Source organism: Podarcis gaigeae, assembly GCF_964106915.1.
Source record: "Podarcis gaigeae genome assembly, chromosome: 1".
Classification (NCBI taxonomy): Eukaryota; Metazoa; Chordata; class Lepidosauria; order Squamata; family Lacertidae; genus Podarcis; species Podarcis gaigeae.
Genome location: NC_139678.1, coordinates 84,065,567 through 84,089,749, shown reverse-complemented (window position 1 = coordinate 84,089,749; position 24,183 = coordinate 84,065,567). Strand labels below are relative to the sequence as shown.

At 48.6% G+C, this 24,183-nt stretch overlaps 2 protein-coding genes across 5 annotated transcripts in view; one reads left to right on the top strand and one right to left on the bottom strand.

Moving 5' to 3' along the window:
- TCIRG1 (T cell immune regulator 1, ATPase H+ transporting V0 subunit a3) overlaps positions 1–11,866 on the top strand; it is a 21,548-nt gene extending 9,682 nt beyond the window's left edge. For all 4 annotated transcript variants that reach the window (XM_083727166.1, XM_083727165.1, XM_083727168.1 and 1 more), the window contains 11 exons: positions 794–944; positions 1,553–1,692; positions 2,107–2,264; positions 2,363–2,453; positions 3,522–3,640; positions 4,069–4,282; positions 6,828–6,941; positions 7,237–7,353; positions 8,866–8,983; positions 9,713–9,884; positions 10,439–11,866. In XM_083727166.1, the coding sequence (XP_083583292.1) occupies positions 794–944; positions 1,553–1,692; positions 2,107–2,264; positions 2,363–2,453; positions 3,522–3,640; positions 4,069–4,282; positions 6,828–6,941; positions 7,237–7,353; positions 8,866–8,983; positions 9,713–9,884; positions 10,439–10,520 (1,476 nt within the window). In that variant the 3' untranslated portion in view covers positions 10,521–11,866. The remainder of the gene's footprint in view (positions 1–793; positions 945–1,552; positions 1,693–2,106; positions 2,265–2,362; positions 2,454–3,521; positions 3,641–4,068; positions 4,283–6,827; positions 6,942–7,236; positions 7,354–8,865; positions 8,984–9,712; positions 9,885–10,438) is intronic.
- Positions 11,453–24,183, bottom strand: TBX10 (T-box transcription factor 10). The gene is made up of 8 exons (XM_083727526.1): positions 23,942–24,183; positions 19,586–19,847; positions 18,508–18,609; positions 16,202–16,373; positions 15,563–15,718; positions 14,759–14,826; positions 13,746–13,834; positions 11,453–12,679 (listed from the first exon to the last, which is right to left on the bottom strand). Exons 1-8 carry the CDS (start codon positions 23,997–23,999, stop codon positions 12,405–12,407), a joined length of 1,182 nt encoding a protein of 393 aa, XP_083583652.1. The 5' UTR covers positions 24,000–24,183; the 3' UTR covers positions 11,453–12,404.

Here is a 24,183-nt window from a genome sequence, read left to right as displayed (position 1 = left end):
GCCAAAGGAAGGTAAATAGAGTCCCAGCAGGGCAAGGGCCAAGAGATTTTGCTGCCTGATGCAAAGGACAAGATGGTACTCTCTCCCCATTCCATACACAAAAGTCCACCTTGCTGGCAGGTTGACTCGTCCTTCAACACTGGTTATAGGACAGTGTCCTCCACTGTGCCTGAAGGCAGCAGGGTAGCTTAGGGAGTACAGGACCAGAGTAGCTTCTGGGGCTCTGTGGGAACAGTAGGGTGGAGCTGCCATTGCTCTCTTGCTCCCTAGGATTTTTTGCCTGAGGCTGCTACCTTGGTTCGCCTAATGGTAGGGCCAGCTCTGGGCAATACAGTTGTACCTTGGAAGCCGAACGCCTTGGCACTCGTACGTTTTGGCTCCCGAACGCTGCAAACCTGGAAGTGAATGTTCCGGTTTGCAAATGTTCTTTGGAACCCGAACATCTGGTGCGGCTTCCGATTGGCTGCAGGAGCTTCCTGCAGCCGATCGGAAGCCACATCTTGGTTTCCGAACATTTTGGAAGTCAAAAGGACTTCTAGAACGGATTCCGTTCTACTTCCGAGGTACAACTGTACATTGGTAATATATTGAGACAAATTTAGGATATGGCAATGTTCTTCTCCCTCCCCCTCCCTTCTCCTTCCCTCCCTCTCTATCTCCCTTTCCCCACCCCCCACTAGCTAGGACCACACCCAGCTGTATGAATGCCTCTCTCCTTTTTCAGAGCTCCTGGGCAAACCAATGTACTTGATGCTCCTGAACTGCCCAGTTTGACCCTCTCTTCCCCTTACAGCACCGCAGCGGTTCTGGGGTGGAGTGCTTTGTTCATCAGATTCCCTGCACTGAGAGCCCCCCAACCCTCATTCGCACCAACAAGTTCACTGCCGGCTTCCAGAGCATTGTTGACGCCTACGGGGTATCCAGCTATCAGGAGGTGAACCCAGGTGAGCAGATCTGCCACATCCTGCTCTTGACCTTGCAAGGGGCATGCACAGTTGCTCAGTGGAACATCCTCTTTTTGGCGAAAGAGGGAGGGCACCAGGGCATTGCGCACTGACCTTTGAGAGATTGCTCCCAATAAAGGAAGGCTGTGTGTTTTCTTGGCTTTCTGGCTATGGGACAGAGAGGAGGAGGAGGAAAACTAGAATGGATCTTGTGGGTGGAATTGTCTTCACAGTTGGCCAGGAGTGGAGAGTTTGTCTCTCCCCCCCCCCCCCCGATGCCACTGAACTACAGTTCCTATCAACCCTGACCAGTGGCCATGCTGGCTGGGACTGATGGGAGTTGGAGTCCAACGATGTCTTGAGTTGCACAGGTTCCTCGCTCCTGCTGTAAGTCAAGCAGAGCAGGGCGAGAGTGGATTATATATTTTTTATATCCTACTTGATTAGTATCATTAGATTAGATGCTTTGCAGTTCAAAGAAAGGAGAGGTTTGTGATTTGGGGCTAGGTTAGGTGAAATGGCAATTGACTCCCTGGTTTTTTTGTGGGGGTTGCAAAGGGGGGGGGGGTTGCCTGGACTTCCTATCTGACGCTAGACCTGCTTTGCAGCTCCCTATACCATCATCACCTTCCCTTTCCTGTTTGCTGTCATGTTTGGGGATGTTGGCCATGGGCTGCTGATGTTCCTCTTTGCCCTTTGGATGGTGCTGGCTGAGAACCGCCCCAGCATGAAGAAGGTGCAGAATGAGGTGAGCCCCAGATTGCGGAAGAGGCAGCGGGTGGGAGGGGATATGCTTTGGGTGGACGGAAAAGGATCACATGCTTTCTACAATACACCTCGGGATATGTTTTTATTTTATTTAGTACCTTTGTTCTCATTGCCACTTCCCTTGTTCTCTTATAATGGCAATGGCGCCTACCTGAGAGGTGCTGGAACTGAGTTCTGGCTGAGAAAAAACCCTGGTTCTCCTTCGCCCTATTTTACCCTTGCAAGCAACCCTGTGAGGTAGGCTTAGATATAGCGACAGGCCCAAGGTCACCCAATGAGATTCATGACCAGGTGGGGATTTGAACCTGGGTCTAATCCAGGTTCTGATCAGTCACACTAACCACACCAGAGATTTACCATCTCGTCAAACATACCCTTGTCTTCCTGCCCCCAGATCTGGCAGATGTTCTTTGAGGGCCGCTACCTCATCCTCCTGATGGGCGCCTTCTCTATCTACACTGGCTTCATCTACAACGAGTGCTTCAGCAAGGCCACCAACATCTTCCCCTCTGCCTGGAGCATCGCTACCATGGCCAACCAATCGAATTGGAGGTACTGACTAGCCCATGACCCAAAGCAATGCGGGCGGCCTCTTCTTTCATGACGGCTGCATCATTCTCATGTGCTGAAGCAATTCCTTCTCCTTACAGTGAGGACTTTTTAGCTGGAAACCCTGTTCTTGCTCTGAACCCCAATGTCACAGGAGTTTTCAAAGGTCCCTACCCTTTTGGGATAGATCCGGTAAGTATTGTAAGAGCACAAGAGCTGTTTCTCAGCTTTCCCCAGGCTGGTGTCCTTCATAGGTTGCAATGCCCACGAGGGCACCAGATTATGTGGGGCTGCTTTAACTGATTGAACAGTGCGGGACCCCTGGTAATTGCTGTTTGATGTGTGAAGGTCAGATAAGGGTGTTCTGTGGGGTGTTAGGGGAGGGGCAGTGTCTCTGGTAGGGGACACATCAAGTACTTTATCCACCATTGATCCCCACCCTGCACTCAGCTCTCACCTGTGGCGCCTAGAAGCTGTTGACATGTGACAGTGGCCACACCCCAGGTAATGGCTGAACCACATGAGGGTAGCCAGGGAGTCTCAAACCCTCAGTGGGCTAGGGACTTGTTTGTCCCCTGCATGCGAATCCAGAAAATTGAGCAGATGAGACCAATAGCATAAGGAAGACTGTTTCTGCACGTGCTGTAGAGGGTAATGAGAGGCAGATCGGGCTTATCAACCTGGGAAGGTAGCCCATCTAGGAGAAGGAAAGCTGATCCTTAACCACTGTTGCCTTGTGGGATATCTTCAGGAGAAGAAAAGGCTAAGGAGTAAACCCTACACAAATCCAGAGTGGAGTCCCTAAGGCGGTTGGATGGTGTCTTGTACATCTCCTTCTGGCAACTCCTGCAGCCAAGCTGGTGCCAAACGTATCGCTCTGCTTTCCTTCGGAGCACATCAGTGAGACTGAGAGGGTGGTCTTGTTGTCTGGGAAGCCCAGGACCTCCATACACACTGCCCGGCTTGTGCTCTGGAGAGGCGCTAAAGTTGCTAATGCAGCAAGAACAACATGGGAGGCAGCAGTTACGAGGAAGTGTTCTCTCCTTATCCCCTCTTCTAAAAGTATTGTGTATTGAATGCAGCCTTCTGCAACCTGGTGTAGTTTTGGACTACAATTCCCATCTGCCCTTAGCCAGCATGTCCAGTGGTCAGGGCTGATGGGACTTGTAGTCCAAAATATCTGGAGGGTTCCAGGTTGGGGGAAGCTGGCTTATCATGTATGCATGTTCTTGATTCTTCCCTTCCATGCCTGTGACTCAGATCTGGAGCCTGGCCATCAACCATCTCACCTTCTTAAACTCCTTCAAGATGAAGATGTCTGTGATCCTGGGCATTGTGCACATGAGCTTTGGGGTCTGCCTTGGCATCTTCAACTACATGTAAGTACTGGGCTGGTCCTCCACCTGCAGCTGCTCCTGCGAGGGACGCGAAGGACCCCTCTGGTGCCATTTCACCCATTGATTCCTGCCAAAGGAATCCTGTCTTGCTTTCAGCCAACAGATAGGAATTCAAAAAGGGGATTAGACAAATTCGTGGAAAATAAAACTACCAGTGGCTACTAGCCATGATGACGTCCATTGTTGGAGGTGGGAAGCCTCTGTATATGTAGTTCCTTGAGTGTCCCTAAGTGTGCAAAGGGCTGTTGCACTTGGCTCCTGCCTGTGGTCTTCCCATAGGCATCTGGATAATAACTCTGCAAGCAGGACGATGCACTGCATGGAGCTCTGGCCTGACCCAGCAGGAATCTTCTTATGATCCTGACACATTTATTCTCATGCTCCCTCTGTTGCTTGCTCATTTTTTACAGCCACTTCAAGAACTACTACAAGATTCTCCTGGTTTTCGTTCCGGAGATCATCTTCCTGCTGGGACTCTTCGGCTACCTTGTAATCCTGATCTTTTACAAATGGCTGGCATATGACGTCTCCGATTCCCAGTCTGCTCCCAGCATCCTCATCCACTTCATTAACATGTTCATGTTCTCAAATGATGCTGATAACGTCCCACTCTTTAACCACCAGGTAACATTTTGTGGCGCTGTGCTTTATCTGTTGGGTGTCTGATGGGTGTTGACATCCAGCTCCTCGGGTGTTTCTTCCCCTGCTCCTCTCCCCATCCTGCTTTGGGGAGGGAAACGTTCAGGACTTGTAAGGCTGGCTGAGACAGAGTAGATCCAGTAATCAAGGGGCGGGGAATCTTTTTCAGGCTGGGAGACACATCTCCTTCTGGGCATGCCAGTGGTTGGAGGGACTAGAGGAAATTTGGGCTGAGTAGCAAATGTAAGAATTGTACCTTTGTACAGTAGGCTAGGCGGGTGGCGCTGTGGGTTAAACCACAGAGCCTAGGGCTTGCCGATCAGAAGGTCAGCGGCTCGAATCCCCACGACAGGGTGAGCTCCCATTGCTCGGTCCCTGATCCTGCCCACCTAGCAGTTCGAAAGCACGTCAAAGTGCAAGTAGATAAATAGGTACCGCTCTGGCAGGAAGGTAAATGGCATTTCTGTTCACTGCTCTGGTTCGCCAGAAGTGGCTTAGTCATGCTGGCCACATGACCCGGAAGCTGTCTGCGGACAAATGGTGGCTCCCTCGGCCAATAAAGCAAGATGAGTGTCGCAACCTCAGAGTCGGTCACGACTGGACCTAATGGTCAGGGGTCCCTTTACCTTTACTTTACCTTTACAGTAGGCTAGCTTTGACACATATGTCTCTCTGTGTCCTCCATCCATACAAGTATGAGGCATTGTTAGAAAAGGGCACATTCCAGATAGGCAAAAAGACTTGGGATGCCAAGCCACACAAGGGGAAGTTGGGGAAACTTCTGATGGCCAATAAAGGGGGGGGGGGAGGCCCGTATTTGGCCCCCAGGCCTGAGGTTCCCCATCAGTTTACAGCAGAGTGAGAAAATAGACCTTACCCAGATAGTGGGTTACCCACATTATCTACATTACCCGGTGGCCCAAACAACATTGGGTGCTGGTGGGCTTCTAAGAGAAGCTTATGGGAAAAGTCAGTTGAGGTGGCTTAAGCCTGCTTTACTCAAGTATGTTTATCGTTTGATAACCTGCCACTTGATGAAATGCTGCTGAATCTGAGAACTGTCTTAGTTGAAATACGCTGTGTTCTAATGTGAAGGTTTCATTGACCTGGGGTGCTTGATCTCTGACAGGTGCTTCACAAGGGCAAGTCATCACTTGTTGTAGCCACTGAGTGATGAATGTGCATGTTTGAATCAGCCCTATGCAAGGAGGCACAGACCCACAAGGTCACCAGCCAGTTGGGGCTGGGGGGTAATTCCTTTCTGACCTTGAACACAGTGATCAGTTGCAAACCTGAATACAAAAACAAAACCCGACTGCTGAGGGCTCCGTGAAAATGTCATTTCCTGTCTCCTGAAAATTTCCTCTATGTTCAAAATCCCAAGTCCATTTTATGTCTGAAGGCTTTCGTGGTATTTTTTTATTGCATTTGCTGTACTTTGAAGTTGTTGTTTGCCTACACAAACAATTTAAAGTTGCATGGAGTAGTCCAAATATTACAAGGGACTGCATTTTTGAGCTTTACTGAGCAGTGCCTCATTGAAATGCATAGTGCTAGTCACATCATCTTGGGTGGGTGGGGAGCTGGGCACCTTGGGACAGATTACCAGGTTTGTTTCCTTTGTTTCCAGCTGACAAGGCACTTAGGTGTCACGTTTTGGTTTGCTCAGCTGTAATTTTATTGGCAAGACTGCGTCATAGCGGGGCTGAAGACTGAGTGGGAAGCAGGAAGGATCCTCACCAACCGAAGCCCTGTAGGATGGGAGCTGAGCCAGAACAGGGAGAGGAGATGGTGGGAGAAATGGGCACCATAGGCACATCCCTTTTCCGAGTGGCCCAAGTCCCAGTTTTTAAGACTGGGCCTGCAATCAGTGTTTCCTTTCTGCCCAGTGAGATCAGGCGTGGTCTGTGGCTTTGTACTGTGGCTGATTATGATGATGTTTCTGTGTGGTTATTTAATGATTTGTTGCAATTGACCGGGGTACTTTCTTGCTGATGTCTTGATATTATCTCATAATACTATATCCAAAATGGAATCCTGAATTTTGCTGGGTTTTTGTTTCTGTTCTATTTTGAACTGTCCAATACAGTCATACCTCGTGTTGCGTTTGCTTCAGGTTCAGCATTTTCAGGTTGCGTCCTGTTGCGACCCGGAAGTACCAGAAAGGGTTACTTCCGAGTTTCGCCACTCGCACATGCGCAGACGCGCAAAATGACGTCATGCGTAGAAGTGGCAAATCTCGGCACACACAGACGCGGCTTGTGTTCTGCTCATGTTGCGAACGGGCCTCCGGAACGGATCCCATTCGCAATCAGAGGTACCACTGTATTTCGAATTGTTCAAGGTGACAGTGTGGTTTCGGTGTGATCCCCCCCACCCCATTTCTGTGGGTTGCAAACTACCTTAAATGCACTGATATAGAAAGGTGCCATATCAATTTTGAAAACTAAATAAAAATGTACTTGGCTCGCTCCCAGCCTTCCTTTCTTCCAGCTGTTCTGACTTGCAGGATCTTTCTCTTTCACTCCAGGCCCTGGTGCAGACAGTGTTGGTGGTGGTAGCCCTGGCTTGCGTGCCTATCCTGCTGCTGGGGACCCCCTTGTACCTCTGGAGCCAGCACCGACAGAAGGCCTCTTTGTCCAGGGTAAGACCCCTCTATATGACTGGGCCTGGGGCTGCTGTCCACCCCTGCCTTTCTATATCCCAGTCCCCTTGTTGGGGAGGACTGAAAGCTCGAGGACTGAGTCTGAGGATGATCTCAGATGGCCACCTAGATGCCACAAGTGGGAAGCTGTGTGTCATGGGAAGGATTCTGTGGAGGAACAGTGTCACTTTTAACCTTGTGGGTTCAGGATTGTGATACTTGAAGCCTTTCTGTGTGCAAGGCTGTCCAATCACCCCCCCCCCCACTGACCAATGTGTTTCTGGGATGCTTGCAGCACAATGCCTCCAGCGCAGAAGAGCGCCAGCCTCTGCTAAACTCTCAGGAGCCGAGCAGATCCGTGAATGTTGCTGAGGACGATGTGGATTGTGCCAAATCCAAACAGGAGTTGGAGGTAATTTTCTGTCCAGCAGGTCAGGATTCTGGGACATGACTCCCATTTTCACCAAGTAAGTGCAGAAGTTGCTGCTGAATGGGAGTGGTGTTTTTTGGTTTTGTTTCTGTGTAAATTTAGAATCATATTGTAAAAAAAAGGTATGGGGATAAAAGGAAAGTTTGAAATGTGTGGAGTAAGGGAGGCAATAAGCACAGAAGATTGGGGGCTGGCGCTGGTTCAGTTGCTAAAAAAGGAGAGGTACATGGGCCTGGAAGCTACACCTTCTGACTTGAAAGGTTGGAGTGAGTTGGTGGTGAAGCAAATACACTCTTCATATGCTCAAGAGCCCCATCCCAATTTCTCATTCATTCACACCTTCAAAGACTGACCCTAAAAGAAAAAAGATCCCAAGGAATGAACAATAAATCCAGCTGGGGGGGCAAATGGAAGGAGTTAGAAAAGGCCACGTTCAGAAGCAGGTAGGCTTGTTCTTCCTAAGAACAAGGGCTTGAAGTCCTCAAATATTGTGCCTTTGCAGGGGCTATTCATAATAGCACCTTCTTAAGACCTCTGTTGTTGAGAGAGGCTACACAGAGGTGAATTATTGGAGCTTGTCTGGATGAGGTTAGAGGGGATGACCTCTAAGAGACTCCTGCATGGACTCTGCTCAGAACTGTAGGCCCTTTCTTTGCTGCTGTTCAGGATACTTAAAAAAACTAAACTTGGCTGAAAACCTCCAACTTGTCGTGGCATCTCAGATTACCATCATATGGAAATAATGTTGAGCCAAGCAGCGCTTCACTGGCATAAAAGGCTAGGATCCCCCATGACACTTTTTGCAGGTTCTTTGAGTATACAGAAAAGGCACTGGTTGCTGTTTTTAAAAACAAAAACAAGTTACCAGGAAAACTGCTCAGAATCTGGCTTGGGAGTCTGGTTTTCCTTAGGAACATGTTTAAGGTGAAAAGTTCTTCCCATTTGCAGAAAGTTCTTAAATAGAGTCTACATATGCTCTCCACCAAGTCCTTAGCCTTAGACCAGGGCTGAAGAACCTGTTGTCCTCCAGATGCTGCTGAACTACAGTTCCCATCATCCTTTGGGAACTATTGGCTGTGGTGCCTGAGGGCTGATGGGAGCTGGAGGGCCACAGGGTTTCCCAACCCCCTGCCTTACACTCTGGAAGCAGCTCATGGAGGAGTGGGCTTTCATTTGAGTCCCTATGCTGGTTTAGAGTATTAGACTAATCCATGGGTAGGCAAACTAAGGCTGGATCCGGCCCAATTGCCTTCTAAATCTGGCTTGCGGACAGTCTGGGAATCAGCATGTTTTTACATGAGTAGAATGTGTGCTTTTATTTAAAATGCATCTCTGGGTTATTTGTGGGGCATAGAAATTCGTTCATCCCCCCCCCTTCAAAAAAAAATATAGTCCAGCCCCCTACAAGGTCTGAGGAACAGTGGACCGTCCCCCTGCTGAAAAAGTTTGCTGACCCCTTGCCACCCCACTGATTCTTGCCTTTCCCCCCTTCAGTTTGACTTCTCCGATGTGTTCATGCATCAGGCAATCCACACCATCGAGTACTGCCTGGGCTGCATCTCAAACACAGCCTCCTACCTCCGGCTCTGGGCTCTCAGCTTGGCCCATGCACGTGAGTTTCAGGGGCTGGGAGAGGAACGAGCAGAAAGCAGGAAGCACGACAAGCGATTTGGCCACACAGACCTGGGGGAGGCCGGTGGGCAAGATGGTTTTTGGAGACCTCACCACATGATACAGGCATCAGGCCCCATTCCTGCACTGTTGGAGGCTCCTTTGCAGCCACTTCTAAAAGCTTTTGAGGGACTCTCTCTGCCCCAGCATGTTTGTGATGTGGTTTAGATTTTTTTATGGCAATATCTTAGTCTTCAGACTGGAGCTAGCAATGTGTATTGTGATTGTGGGGTGCTTGCATTTGTTAGCTGCCTTGAGTGTCTTTTGAACATTAGGTGGGATATGTGTTTTGAAATAAAGAAATGCATTTTTGACTGGTGGATGTATTCAGGGCCTATAGGGAACAGGAAGTGTGTGTGTGTGTGTGTGTGTGTGTTAGCGTGTTAGCGGTTGGGGCTTTACAAAGTACTAAGGGTGGAATTCAGTGATTGTTCTGTCAGCGCAAGCATTTCTGCTTGTCAGATGGAATAATCTTCTTTTTCCAAGCCCCCCCCCCAGCTGCTTTTGGGGCTGGGGGAAGCCCCATAGCACTAGCAGGATTCATTGTACTGGTTCCCATTAGTGCAGCTCCTCAGTTGGATCCCACCTTGGGTGGTTTGTAAGGGAGGGGAAAGGCTGTTTGGCTGCTCTAGTGCTCCCTGACAAGTCCTTCACCCATCCTTCTCCACAGAGCTCTCAGAGGTCCTGTGGACCATGGTGATGAGGAACGGCCTCCATTTTACGGGCTACAAAGGTGGGGTCCTCCTCGTCCCGGTTTTTGCCTTCTTTGCGGTACTGACTGTGGCAATCCTGCTGGTGATGGAGGGGCTGTCGGCTTTCCTGCATGCCCTGCGTCTGCACTGGTGAGAGACACACATGTACATACCCTCTTTCTGTCAGTGAATCCTGTGCAAGAGCTGCTCTCTCACTTGGCTTGCTGCCGTGGGCTCTTTGGGGCGGGAATGCGGGAGATAAATCTAGTCAATCAATAAGACTGCCAGGTGCTTCCACTCTGAGCACTGAGACCCAGGTGGGGTTAGGGGTGTGGGTGATAGAGGACTCTCCTCCTCACGAGTTCAGGAAAATTGTTCTGTGTGAGAGGGAGGGACCTGGAGTGGCAGAGTTTATTTCTCCTTCCTCCACCCAACTGTGAATCAGGCCGGGACCTGCCTGTTTCAGGGATTGTGTTACTACTGGGATCAGTGGCGTAGTGTGGGTTGTCAGCACCCGGGGCAAGGCAAGTAATTTGCGCCCCCTAACCCGTGGATTTGCGCCCCCTAACCCCCAGATGTTGCGCCCGGTGCGGCCAGCCCCCCCTGCACCCCCCACGCTACGCCACTGACTGGGATTAGTGTTGCAAGCTGAGAGCAGTGCTTCTGGATTTCAACTTGACCACTCTTGTGTTGTTGTTTTTCAGGGTGGAATTCCAGAACAAATTCTACACAGGCTCTGGGTACCGGTTCACCCCGTTCACCTTCACTACAGACATCTGGGTTTAAGAGAGAAAGGACTTCTTTCTTCCCAGAGAGCAGATGTACTGTGTGCCCGCATGAGCCAATTGGCTTATGCTGTGTTTTCTTTTTTACATGAACGACTGTCTCTTGCTTCCTTCTTTCTACCACTTGTGCCTTGTGTCTGACTGGAAGGTGTGGCAGAACTTCTTTAACTCCCCTGACACGCACCTTTCTTGGGGAAGGAACTACCTGCCCTGTCCCCGTCTGTCTGCTACAATTAAAGTGAGGTCCTTCGCTGCCTCACTGCCAGGATATCAGTATTTAGGATGGAGTTCTGGAATTTAGGGTTTATCAAGCCATGTTCCTTCCAGTTCTCGATCCTTATGACTTGCAGCTGAACCAGCTTGCCTTGTGCATATCTCTATAGCTGTTAAGAGTTGCTTCTAGGAAAGAATGGGAAGCGGCCTTAAGGAACATCAGAATATGGATACCACTCACTATATAGGTGTTTTTACAGGGCTGCTAGGTGGCTCTCTCTCTCTTCTTGCTTCATCCCTGTTTGCTGGGGTGCAGCCTTTCTGATGCACATCAGAGGACAAGAGGCCCGGCCTCAGGTACTTGGGCCTTCTGGTTTTTCTAAATTTACATTCAGTCATCCAGGTCTGAGACTCTCTTGTTTCCCTGATGGAGAGCCTGGAGTTGACATTGCATCAGCCAATGCATGATGTGGGGCTGCACATTAAAGCCAAGCCCTCAGTGCATGCATGTTTTTGAAAGGACTCTACCTGTGCTAGCAAGCTAGTACTTGTCTTTTCCTCATTCATGCTGTTTTACCAACTGCTAGCAAAATCCACCAACAGCTGGGGACAACAGCTCTGTACAGGTGGAATACAGAGACTTAAATTGCCATGGGCAAGAGAGGGGCTCCTGCCCTGCATTCAGAGGTGCCTAGACACCCAGAGCCCCCACAACAAATGTTTTGTGGGGATCCACACTGCAGGGCCCTCCACTCAACTTCTGAGGTCTCACAAGGAGGTCTCACGAGGCACCGGAACCTGACTTCCAGTGCCACCGGAAGTCACTTTCTGAGGCCAGGGGGCGCGTGTGACATCATGTCATGCCGCATGTGACGTCATGATGTCACGAGCACTGGGCACCCATAACCTGGGGCCCAAGTTGGCTCCCCTGCCTGGATTGCAGAAAAAACTTCCTTCATACTGAAGGCACAGCATGTCATGGGCAGGACTCAAGACTCACGCTGCCATTTAAGAGAAAGACAATGCTTGTGAGCAGGCTGCTGAGAACTCTGTGCTTTAAAAGCCCTCATAAACTCTTTGTCGCTGTAGCTACCAAATCCCACAATAAAGACAAGATTCTTAACCTTCCCTGCATTTTAATACTCTCCTCTGAGTTTATTTTTGATGCAAAGCTGATTTAGGATTTCTGATTTGTAGAATTGGGTTTTCAGCCATTTTTTCCAGTGCTGTGGGGTTTTGGAATTGGGAGACAAATTGCTTTACAACGAGCTGAGGAGCAGAAGCAGTTAGGAAATGGCCAGTATCTCAGCCAAGTATGTTTCTTACACTTCACCAAGCTTCAGCTTGGACTCTGCACCCCTCTCAAAGGAGACGGATACTGTACCCAGCCTCTGTTAACTGTCCATATACATAGGGGACAATAAGTTAGAAATTACGTTTGCCTCGGGTGGGGAAGAGGGAAGGGTACCAGGGCTTGAAGGTACCATCCACAAAGTGCCCTGGAAGGTAAACAGGAATGGACTAGACCTCCTTAGCAGGCCGTGCAACGATGGATGCTGCATGAGGAGAAGGTGGACCTGAGGCGAGTCCCTGGAAGATAGGTTCAGCCTTGGGGTAGGTTGGGGGGAGAGAGGAGGGAACTGCCTGATCTGTCCACCGGGTCTCTCTTCCTTCACTGTTCATAGTCCCCGGCAGTGTAGATGTTGAGAGCGTGGAAGCTGGTGGCCCGGCTGCTGGGGAGGGCGTAGGGCGTTGCCCGGGAGCGGGCTCCCACGTAGATGCTGTGATAGGAGAGGTGCTTGTAGGGCAGGGACCCTGATGCTTCACTCAAGGGTCGTCGAGCAAGGCACATGTCTGGGAGGGTGGCGGGTGTGACCAGGGGTGGGTGCTGCAGCTGGGAGGCGTCTCTGAAGAGGGAAGGAGGGAGGTGATGATTGCTGGCAAACCCTAGAAAAAGAGAAGGAGCTTAGAGCTGAATGACTTCCCTGGCCAACCAAAGTCAGCATGACTCACTCCTGGAAATATTTAAGTCTGTCACTTTTTCACATCCTGCCAACTCGATCCATTCTGTTAATCAGAATGGAGAAGGCTAAGCCACGAGTGACTGAGAAATTTGCTCCAAACTTCCACCCCTGTGGTTTACCTCTATTCAATCTCACCAAGAGCTCAGAATCTCTGCAGGCTATGCCATGGCTTATACTATACCACGGCGGCGGCTGAAAAGCTTCTCTTGGGTGGTTGTGGCTCCATATTTGTAGCAATACACTAACTGCGTGGTTTGGCTAGGTCATGTGGTTGGTTTCTATACCAGTGGTTCTCTCAGTGCAGATGTGGCACTTGTTTAGAAGGTGACCATGCCACCTTGCTGAACCGTGTAATTGCTACTCGCATGCTCTACTGAGATCTCACAGAGAACTGCATGAATATGACTACACTGCAGTTAGGAAAGCAAAGAAACCAAACTACATATGAAGAAAGGCATAGTGAGCAAAATATCCAGAATATCATAGGGTGAGCAAGGGAGATATTATTTGTTTGTTAATAGCATTTTTACACCATCTAATATTTCAGACATCTCCAAGATGTTATACTATGTATTTTTGTGTTTCTGTATTGTAAACCACCCTGTTATCCTCGGATAAAAGGTGGTATAGAAATAAAAATAAATAGAATTTAAATAAAATAAAAATAAAAGAGATGTCAAAAGATACAAAGAGCACTGAGAAACTGCTTCCTAGTCACTGGAAGCCCTTACTATGCAGCATTCCCTCTCGTTAGAAATAATTGCATGTATGATTCTTAGCTAATTTTTGCACACATAAGCACCGCAGTTGAGATTATTAGCATCAAACATCTAAGTTTGTGCCTGAGAAAAATCTGCACCAAAGTCATGACGGTGACCAAAGTCAAGGAGGAGACCCTGCCATCTCTCCATAGCCCCACCATGCCCTGTACCTTCCCATGGAGTTCTCTACATGCAAGGCTTATTTACCATTTGTTTTTTTCACCTTACCCTTTTCTGTGGTTTCTTGAAGCTGGGCTAAGGGAGCCGCACCCCCATTCCGAGATAAGCAGCCTAATAGTTTTCCTGGTGAGCCAGGCCTAGGCAGAAAAACAAGACATGCACTTCATTGGTGATGGACTTTGTGGAAATAGGACAGGCAGAGCTATAGAAGTTGTTATTGGGAGCAGTCCCAGACTTGGCTGCTTCTGTTCTTACTACCATTATCCCTCCCATCTCCTTTTGCTCCACTCGGTAGAGTAGCTGGATGCAAAAGAGGACAGGGCTCCAGCACCTTTGTTTAATAGCTGTGCAGAAGAAGGAATTTCAGCCTGTGCAGGTTGCTATACATACCAGAATTCCCTCTTCTATGCACACATTAATGGGCCACAAGCCTTGTTTTCCCTGGCATGTGGCCACCCTAGCTATTCAGGTGGCACACAGATTGTCACATACTGGCCGAGAATTTCCAACCCAGCGTTTGTTTCTAAAATGCATCTTCTGCCTGTCTTCCCCACTCAGAGTAATACTTCTCTAAAGGTACAATCTTATATAAACTTACCTGGTAGAAAGCACCATTGTATTCAGTGGGGCTTGCTTTTGAGTAGCCAGGCATAGCAGTTGTGTATAGCTTGCCATAAGTGACCAGCAATGTCATATAAGTGAGTGGGTGGGCGGGCTGGTGGAGGGATGGACCTCTCACTTCCATTGCTAGTCTGCTTGGTTTCCATGCTTCCTGTGGAGGAAGGGAAATCTATCCCTGAGTTCTATTCACCTCTTTGGTAGAAGACAACTTTGATTTTACAAGCCTGCTTAAAAGGCTTTGGAGGAACAGCCAAATGGGAAACAAAGGCTGCTGGTCTTAGCCATCTAGAAGCTAGTAACTTTTGTGGGCTTATTTACAAGGCTGATGTGTATAGGATTGCAGCCTGAGAATGGAATTTGCTCTGTTTGCAGCTACATCGCCTAAGAGGCTTATCCCTCCACCTGTGTTTGAGAAGGCAGTGCCATGTGCGGAGACTTACCAGTCATCTGGCTCACACTCCCGGAACCCTTTTGCGAAGGGGTTGCTAGCAATTTTCAGCTGTGTGATCTGCCGAGAGAGTGAATGAGTTTTCAAGCACACACATTTTCCCTGCCGCTCCCTCTCTTGCTATAGTGGAGCTGTTGCTCTAGCTACTGCCTGAGAAAGCAACACCAGCCATGATGTTACTACTGTGGTGCATCCCGATCTATGTCACGACCCTATGAAACTTAAGCACACTGCTGGGAGCTCTTTGAAAGAAGAGCAGGATACATGTATTTAGCATTCAATCCCAGGACATAGCGTTGAAGCTAAGCAGGTCTGGGTGTGATTAGTACCTGGATGGGAGACGATCTGGGCACTACAAGCATGCCACTTTGGATTCTATGAGGGATATAGGTGGGATGTACAAAAGCAAAATGGATATTTGTACATTGATTTCTCCATGTACGTTTGCTTTTTATCCTTACAACAATCCAGTGATATAGGTTATGTTGGTGACTTAAGGCTACCCAATGCACTGTGTAGTTTTACAGATAATGCCTTCTCAATTCACAGCTATCTCTAAACATTACACCACATTAAACAATTAAAGGCAATTATTACGGCACCGTGAAAGATGCATTAGGAATGCTGCACAGCTTGGATTGCACAGCCAAAGGTGTCAGTGTATGTATAGATCTGTTTGCCGGCCTCCACCAGCCACACTTAGTCCTGTCCCAATCCTGATTCTCTCCAATAGGCCAGCTCTCCCATGTGATACTGACCAGTGTCACCAGAGGGCTGTGCATGCGTGTTCTCTCACCCGGTGGTTCTGATAGGCTGTCACTGCCATGAACTGAGTCTCTGTGAAGATGAAGGACTTGAAATTCTCCTGGGCGTAGCGCTCGCTATCTGGCCGTGGATCTACCACCACCACATGGAAGCGTGGCTGGTACCTGTGCATGGAGTTCAGGATGATCTGTTTGATCAAGACAAAGCGACATTTCAGATGGCTGTTCAATAAATGGGCTCTCATTTAACAACTCTTGTTTACACACCCAGGAACATCAAACGACTCCCACACCCCATGCGTATTCCACATGCAAATGTATCCCCTGAATGGTGCACAGTGTAAGTGGGAAGTCCCATAAATACACTCTTGCAAGTTGTTTTCATTTTAAGTAGTAGGGACATAGGAAGCTGCCTTAAAGGGGAGTCTTCAAGCCCTACCTGGAGACGCCAGGGACTGAACTTATAAATACCACCAGGTTACATTTATTATGTTACATATGATGCATATTTTTATGCTCCCTCCCATTTTTCTGAGATAGGAAAACTTGCAGGGAAGCAGTGTTAACCCTGATTTGGTTTCCCTCCCTTCAGGTACAGCTAAGTACAGTGCAACCAGGTGACTAAACTGTATAATGACACTATCTGCAAAGACACTGCACAATTAACTTACATGGCCATTGTCATCCATCAAGTTGTTGGTGAGCTTGAGCTTGTCAAAGGAGACAATTTGCCTCATCCACTGGCCTCCCTTGGCAGGGGAGTCAGGGTGGAAGTGAACCCGGCCAGGTGTAGCAGGATCTGCCTTGCCAGCTACCAGCCAAGCGGAGCTGTGGAATGCGTATCTGCAGGGGAAAGGGATTATGTTGAGGAAGGCCCCTTCCTTCCTACCTGATTGAGGACCTGCAAGAGTTTGGGTGGGTCTACTATGCTTGCCTTGGTGTGCAGCTATATATAATCCCAAACTACAGTTAAGCGGGGGGGGGGGGATTCCAGTTTGTTTTGTTCTGTGTATAGAATTCAAGCATATTTTTATGGGGCATTCTACAGCAAGGTAAAACAAGAGGCAGGATTCACGTATAGCAAACATTCAGATTGAGAGGCTTAACAACCATGAAAATTTCTGAGCAAGCATTTTCAGTGCAGGGAACAACAGAAGCTGGAAGGTCAGAATAGCGAAAAAGGAAAATAAACAGAGGGAAATTGGAATCTTCACATGCAGTACTGCATATAACATATTGCATTTTATCCTTCATGTGCATCATAAGTTCAGAGACCATCTCGGCCACCATTAACTAATTCCAGCCCAATCCCCTGTATGTTCTTGGTGGGCAACTAATACTGGGAAGACGTCACATTGATGAACCGTACTTCCCTCACCCAAAGGGGCCTGATGCCAAGTGCCTCTGGGATTGGCAACAGAGAGCCAAACCTGGCCAGATGCATGCTGTTTTCCTGCAGAAACTTTCCACGTGCAAATCTCTTCTACATATTAAGCAGTGCAGAAAACCGCTGGGCTGCTTTGTGTGTTGTTAATGGTTTATCAGGGTTTTCTTCTGGCTTGAAACCCTTCTGCATTTCCTCTGTAGTTTCCTCTCCCCTCCAATCTCACACATCCTCACTCACCAACCCTTAAACTCACTACACACTTTCAAACTCCATACAATACGAGAAAGAGAAATAAAATAAATAAATAAATTAACCATGGCACTGTTAAAGATAGTAAAATTAATTTTAAACTTCCCTCAAATAATGAAGTTGCTTTAACTGATATTAGTCTTTTTATGTTGTTGCAACCCACCCTGGGACCTTACAGTGAAGGATGGGGAAGAAATCTGTGTGTGTGTGTGTGTGTGTGTGTGTGTGTGAGAGAGAGAGAGAGAGAGAGAGAGAGAGAGAGAGAGAGATGTCTACTCCAAATCTCTACATCTTATTGTGTTTTACCAAACAGATGTGTCCTGGCTCAGTGCAAGGGTGGAGTTGACTGTTAGGTTTCTGTTTGTGCCACTGTGCAGTGCTTGGAGTCATAAGACTCTGTTTACATTCCAGAGATTCCAGACTGTTGGAAGTCTCACGGGAGATAAGAGACGGATGTTGATATTACTGGTTTCCTATTCCTTTGTTCCAGTTGCCTCTCTGCTTTCACAGAGAGAGGATGTATACTCTTTTCTGTCTGCGTAGTTAGAAATAAAACTCTTAGCAATGTAGCTCATATTTTATCATCCTTCAGCTGCTGCTTGAATACTCTGCGTAATGGGAACATGCCTGGAGCCTCATCAAAGGCTTAGGTCATTAATCATCGTCGGAAGGGGTTCCGGAGACTCGACCGGAGGAGTGGCTCGGTAGAACGGAGATTCCGACATTGACTATATTCCATTATTAGGCTGCTCTCCACCCCTTCTAAATGGTCTAAATAGCACTTAGTTCCCATTAGGGATAGTGGTTAATTTGTACAGTTAAATCCCACCTGGAAGCTACTTCTCATAACTCTGATGGGGTCAAGGGGTTACTGCGGGGTAAGTTAGTGATGAGGGAAGTAGTACCTTTTAATTTTGATATTTCCTTTATTACTACATTCCAGGGCAAGATTTGAAACTTGATTTTGGAACAGAATCTCAGCTCAATTTAAGGCTTGATTCAATTAACACTCTACACAAAGGGCACAGATTTTTTTATATTATTCCATTCATTTGATCAACATAGGAACCTGTACATATCTGGAAAACAACAAAACAGCAACGAGCAGCTCCATGTAATAAATCAACACATCTTCTGCAGGTTTAAAAAGTCAGGGTGCCTCAGTTCAGAACTCCCTGCTCCTACCTATGAATTTATAGAAATCCTTCCATTAACACTTCTCAGGCCTAGCCACACGCCATGTCTTTTGAGTCTCACTGGCACCTAGCTTGCTCTCGCTGACTGGCTAACTAGCAGAAATGGCTCCAAACTCATTGTCTCAGAGCCAGGCCCAGGCCATACCGGTATCTCTTGTCGTCCAAAGGCACAAAGTCCATGAGCAGCACATAGTCAGCCAAGGGATCCATGCCGGATATCTTCACCTGGAAGGTGGGGAACATCCTCCTGCCACAGGGAGAAAGGAGTTTGCCGGGTGATTCTGCTTTCCCACTGCCCGCTAACCTCCATCTTACCCAGGGTAGGGTAGAGGTAGCCAACTGTGTGTCTTCTAGATGCTGTTGGACTCTCCTCAGCCCCAGCCAGAATAGCCAGTGGTCAGTGATGTTGGAGACTGGCAACATCTGGAGAACTTCACATTGGCTACTGCTGAGGGAGATGCCCAGGGCCTTTTGCAACAGGATACAATAGCTTGAGGCAGGGTGGGGAGGGGCTGCAGTCCTTAGAGCAATGGCTCATGGTTTCTTGCCCATTGTTGTGGGAAGCCCACCTCAGGCTTTGTTGTAGGGGGCACAATAAACACCCTTGGATCACACTTTCCCTGATGGTACACAGAGAGTTGTGGTACAGTTTGTAACTGTAGGAGTTTGCTCCATTTAAATAGCAGACCTGCACATTGTTTTGGGCTGTGGTCCTGGGAGTTGTCTGAAAGATAATCTCCTTCCCTACAAACACTCCTGGACATTATGAACAGCAGAGGGGGCTCTACTGGCTGTTCTGCTGCCCTCAGAAACCCAGGGTGGAGATGGTCCTGGAGAGGGCATTCTCTGCGGCAGCCCCTAGGTTGTGTAGATACCTCCTCATATAGGTGAGCCTGGCAGTACGGCTATACAATTTTCAGCAAATGCTGAAGAGGCACCTCTTTGCCCTGACCTTTGACACTTGAAATATATAGTTTAAACATCTGATTTTGGTGTGTACCTTAAGGTGAAGGGCAGGTAAATAAAAACAATGCCAAATGCCTGAATGAATGGGTATTCCATTATATAGGGCACATTATTAAGGTCATTGTAATTTGGTGTTGCTCCTTAATGTTAGACTAGTAAAAGCTAATAAGGATTATTGTAGTTCCTGTTTAGTCGCTTTATAGATCAAAGCTGTGTTTTTAATCCTTAATCCTTGGACCAAAGAACATTATACCTACCGCCCTGCCTTGGTGACAATCATCTCAGTGCCAAGGCTATTGAACTCCTCCCAGAGACTCCTCATCTCCAGTTGCACAGTGACGCCAGAGACACACTGGTTTTTCCTGGCCAACTGGGAGCTGACCCCTTGCTTTGCTGCTCCCTCCACTTCATACTGCTCAAACTCTGGTGTTGTCGCCAGCAGGCATGGTGCTCCCACAGGGCTTGGTGAGAAGGGGCAGCCGTCCGACGTCAGCACACTCAAGCTTGCGGCGATGAATGCTGGGGATGGAGAGAAGGACAACTGGCATAATGACTATATTATGGCTATGTATGAACACAGGAGGCTGCCTTACAACGAGTCAGACCTTTGCTCCATGTTGTCAGCACAGACTGAAAGCAGCTTTATTAGATTTCAAAAAAAGGGGACATTCTTAGCCCCAACTGGAAACGCCGGGGATTGTTCCTGTGAGCCGTTGGCATGCAAAACAGATGCTCTACCACAGAGCTATGCCCCTTCAGCTCTGACATGAATGGCTGTAGCTCAGGAACCGTCTGCCAAAGGAGAATGCTGACTCTGAGGCTACTCCTTCCCTGCAGTTGCTTCAGGCAGAGCCATAGCTATGGCGGGGAGCACTAGCTAGATTCCTTGCCCTGGGTGAAGCATCCAGAGAGATGCCATTGAGGCTCCCAGCCTGTGTGTGTATGCAAATGTGCATGTGTTTGAGGGGTGCCAAACTGGGATGAAATAAAGTTTAGTTTCACCCCTGGCTTCAGGGATACAATGAGGGCTCAGCCCCCCAAAATGACTATTGGGGGAGAGAACTGGGCTCAGAGATATCACACCAGAAGGTCCACATGCGCGGACTGTCTTTGAGCCCAACTCTTTCCTTCTTCCCAGTCTGCAAGAGGGGTGGCAGGAGATGGCTGACCTGCCTCCCTAGAGTAAGGGCTCATCAATGCTTTCCTTTGCTCCGTACTTTCTAGGCACTTGTCTGGGCTTGCCAAGTCGATCTCCGAGCAGCTGGGTTTTCTTGTCCTGGCCCTTTCCCCAGGAAAACCTGTGCTTTGCCACTGAATTGGAGCAAACAGAAAGCCATGGAAAACCCAGTTACCGTTTGCTCCAATTCATTGGTAAAACACCAGGACAAAAAGCAAAACAAAACAAAACCCTGCTCGGACAAAGACCTGGAAAACTCAGACCTGTGCCTAGAAATCTGACACAAAAGGGAATGTGGATGAACCTTAATTCTGCCTGGTTTAGAAGCTCCCATGCACCCATACCGTGTCTCTTCAGACCCATGGCTAGTACCTGCTTTCCAGTGGCACGAGAGAAGAGTATGGCTGTCCTGCATGCTTGAGGCAGTCTAGAGAGTCCAGTAATCCAACGCTCCACCCCACTGACACCCCATCTGACATCTAGTTTGGTCCTGTAACTCACTGCCAAGGCCAGCCCTCACATATAACAGGGAGTGGTGTTGGTGGGGCTCTACTTCAGGCAGCAAAATGTCTTGGGTCTGCACTTAATAATATTGCTACAGGACTGCTGTCTGCGGCAATCAGTGTAATGGGGCTATGCCACTCACTTAACCACTCTGGCTGGGTCAACAGAATAACAGTGCAAACGTGCCGGTGGAGCCCATCTGGCACTCCTGCCAAAGCATCTATACCACCCGGGCATTGTCTCTGCCCCTCACCATCTTGATATGCTGCAGCAGCTCAGCCAGAGGGAGATCAGGCGAGTGGCGCAGCCTCACTACCCTGTCCACTGCTGCCGGCTGCAGTGCTTACCTGGGTGGGCATGAGGTCCACAGGAGGCTTATGTCAATTTGTGGAGACCCATAGCTTGACACTTTGGGCAACCAAAGTCCACTGCCCTCCCAGTGGACTAGCCTGCACACTAAGATGCTCCACAGCTAAACCTCAGTTCTCTGTCCTCAGGTTGCTTTGAAAACTCCAAATTATATGCTGTCCTTTCCACACAGGCTCCTTTGCTGAACGGGGGCTGGGAGGAGGGAGAGAATACTTCCTCATGTAGTTTCTTAGCCATGCTTAAGATCAGCTCTTGAGAGCCAGCAGCCCAGTCCTTATAACCTGGATAAATTTATCCAACTGAGTGCAACCCTTCTTTGCAATTACAGAATCACACAGTTGGAAGGGACCTTGAGGGGTCATTTAGCCCAATCACCAAACCCAATAATAATATGGAAATAGCTGAGCTGGATCTGATCCGTAGTCCATCCATAGTCACAGCCATGTCATTAGAGGAAATCCCTATGACATTCCTGAAGTCCCACTTGAACTTCTGGCGTTTCTCAATAATTCCCAACCATTAGATCCATTCTCTCCCTTAAATCTGGTAGCATTCTTACAGGTCTGGATAAGAGGCAAAGAGACATTCCTCCTGGGAACTACTGGGGTGGGTGGGAGATTTCAACCCACAAGTCACACACATCCTAAGCACCACAGCATCCACCTTGCTTCCCACCCAGGGTGCCAAAGAACCACCAGCTTCATGATCCAAGTTCTTAGCTGGAGAGCAGCTCATGGAAAATTTACCTGAGAAGATGCAGCTCTTCAGCTATGTTGAATGGCAAGGCAAAAGAGCCATGAATGCAAAGCTCCTAACCCACTTTAAGGAATCAAGAGGTCTCTACATGTGTCATGAAATGCCCAAAGAGAAAAGTAACAGGGTCCAGAGCACCGATGGGTGCATGCCTGGCTCCTGCAGTGCCAAGCAGGCTTTACCTGACATTGCCCGCGATGCTGGGATGACTTCGGGTTGTTCAGTTTGGCTCGTCTCTCTCCGTCTCGCCACGTCCCCCTTTGCAATGTTCTGAGTTGAATCTCTGGGATGGTGTGAGCGATTTTATTTTCCTTCATAACAGTGTTGGGGGGCAGGAGGTGGACCCACGTCAGCCAAGACTTCCACTCCCTCCAATGGGAAGCAAGATGGGGAAATGGGTGGATGGGGGAGAGGCTTCGCTGGGTGACATGGCAAGACCAACAGCGCATGCTGGAGGCATTTGAGTAGCTACACGTACATACAGCAAATAAAATGCACAGCGATTAATGAGTAGGATGAGCAGGTGGCTGAGAGCAGCAACCCTGGGACCACATCCTGGGCCGAGACAATATTGCTGAAGCCGGAGGGTTAAAAAGGATAGTGGGTGCAACAGCTTTAATTTGTTGTTAATATTCCTCAGTGATCCTCATAAAAACCAAGGTGGAGGTCTTGAGTGACAAAAGGGTCAAAGTCTGTAGCATATAGACAAGAGGGGACAGGGCTACGGGTCAAGTTGTATAGAGGAGGGTTGTGGTTTTTTGGCAGTGCAGCTTTTCTTACTGCTCGAGTTTTAATGACATGATGAGATGCCCCTGCTAAATCCCCCTTCTGTGTAACTGTTTAGGGCACAGGAACTCCCACCATCTTCAGGAGCACAGGATGAACTGTTTGATGGAGGCAGCTTGTCAAACCACTGTGGAAAATGGTCTCTGAGATGCCTCCCCCTCCTTTAAAGGGGCTGTTTAGTGAGCTGAGAGGGGAAGCATGTTGCGGGGTGGGGAAGCTGTGAGGAGAGGGGCTGGGATCAAGCTGTGAGGTGTAAAGTGAGGAAGAGTTGGCCAGGTGTGGGGGAAGAGAGGTTGGCAGCAGGGTTGGCAGGTGGAGCAAAGCAGGGGTAACAGCTTGCAAAAAATAATAATAGTATCTGTACATTTTGTCTCATATATCAGACTCTGCCAATGCTACAGAATAAACATCCACAAATGTATTAGTTGAACATTTGATAGATAAGGTAAAGATATGTACAATTTTATAACATGCAGAGAACAATATGTGCAAAGAAATCAGAGAGGGGAGCTGAGGGAAGTCTTTGGTGGGGGGGAGTGGGAGAGGTGGGGGGAAAGGGGAAAAATAATGTAATTGATTATTTGGACTGATAAGTTGTTATGTTGAAATTGTTTAATAATGTTTGTTTTTTTAAAGACTCTGCCATTGCTACAAACGTACTTTTTTAATGAAAGCTGGGGATCTGGAGATTGTTTCCTCCGGGAGGTGCAACTGTCCCCTATTGTCTCCCCCCCCCCATGGGTGCTCACTACTAACACAGAAAGCTCCCCACTTGTCCTCTTCCTCATGCCCTCTCCAAGCATGTAAATAAGGATACAAGAGCAGCAGCTGCCTCCATTTCCCTTGCCCTCTCCTGCTGGGCCCAGAGGGAGAGGGAAAGTGGTTGGGCAGTGGCAGGAGTGGCAAAGAGGTGGGCTTGCTCAGGCGGCAGACAGTGAGTGAACCCACATGTGCATGCAACATCGAGGGGCGGCTTGCATTCTTCAAGTAGCCATCCCAGATCAAGCACGGCATGAAGACTTACACAAGAGGCTGAGTAGGCTAGTGAGGGAGCCATCTTCCCTTCCTCTCCGCCTCTCCATGCTTAGCCCTCAGGCACAGGGCCATGGTCTTCCCCTCCATCCATCTTCCTCCTGCCAAGCTGGCGACAGCTGCTCCTTGTGCCTTCTCACACCTCCTCATCTTGCCGCTCAATACCTGCCGGGGAGTTATTAGAGCTGCCACTGCTGGTGACAGAAGGAGATAAATGGGCAGTAGCTGAGGAGG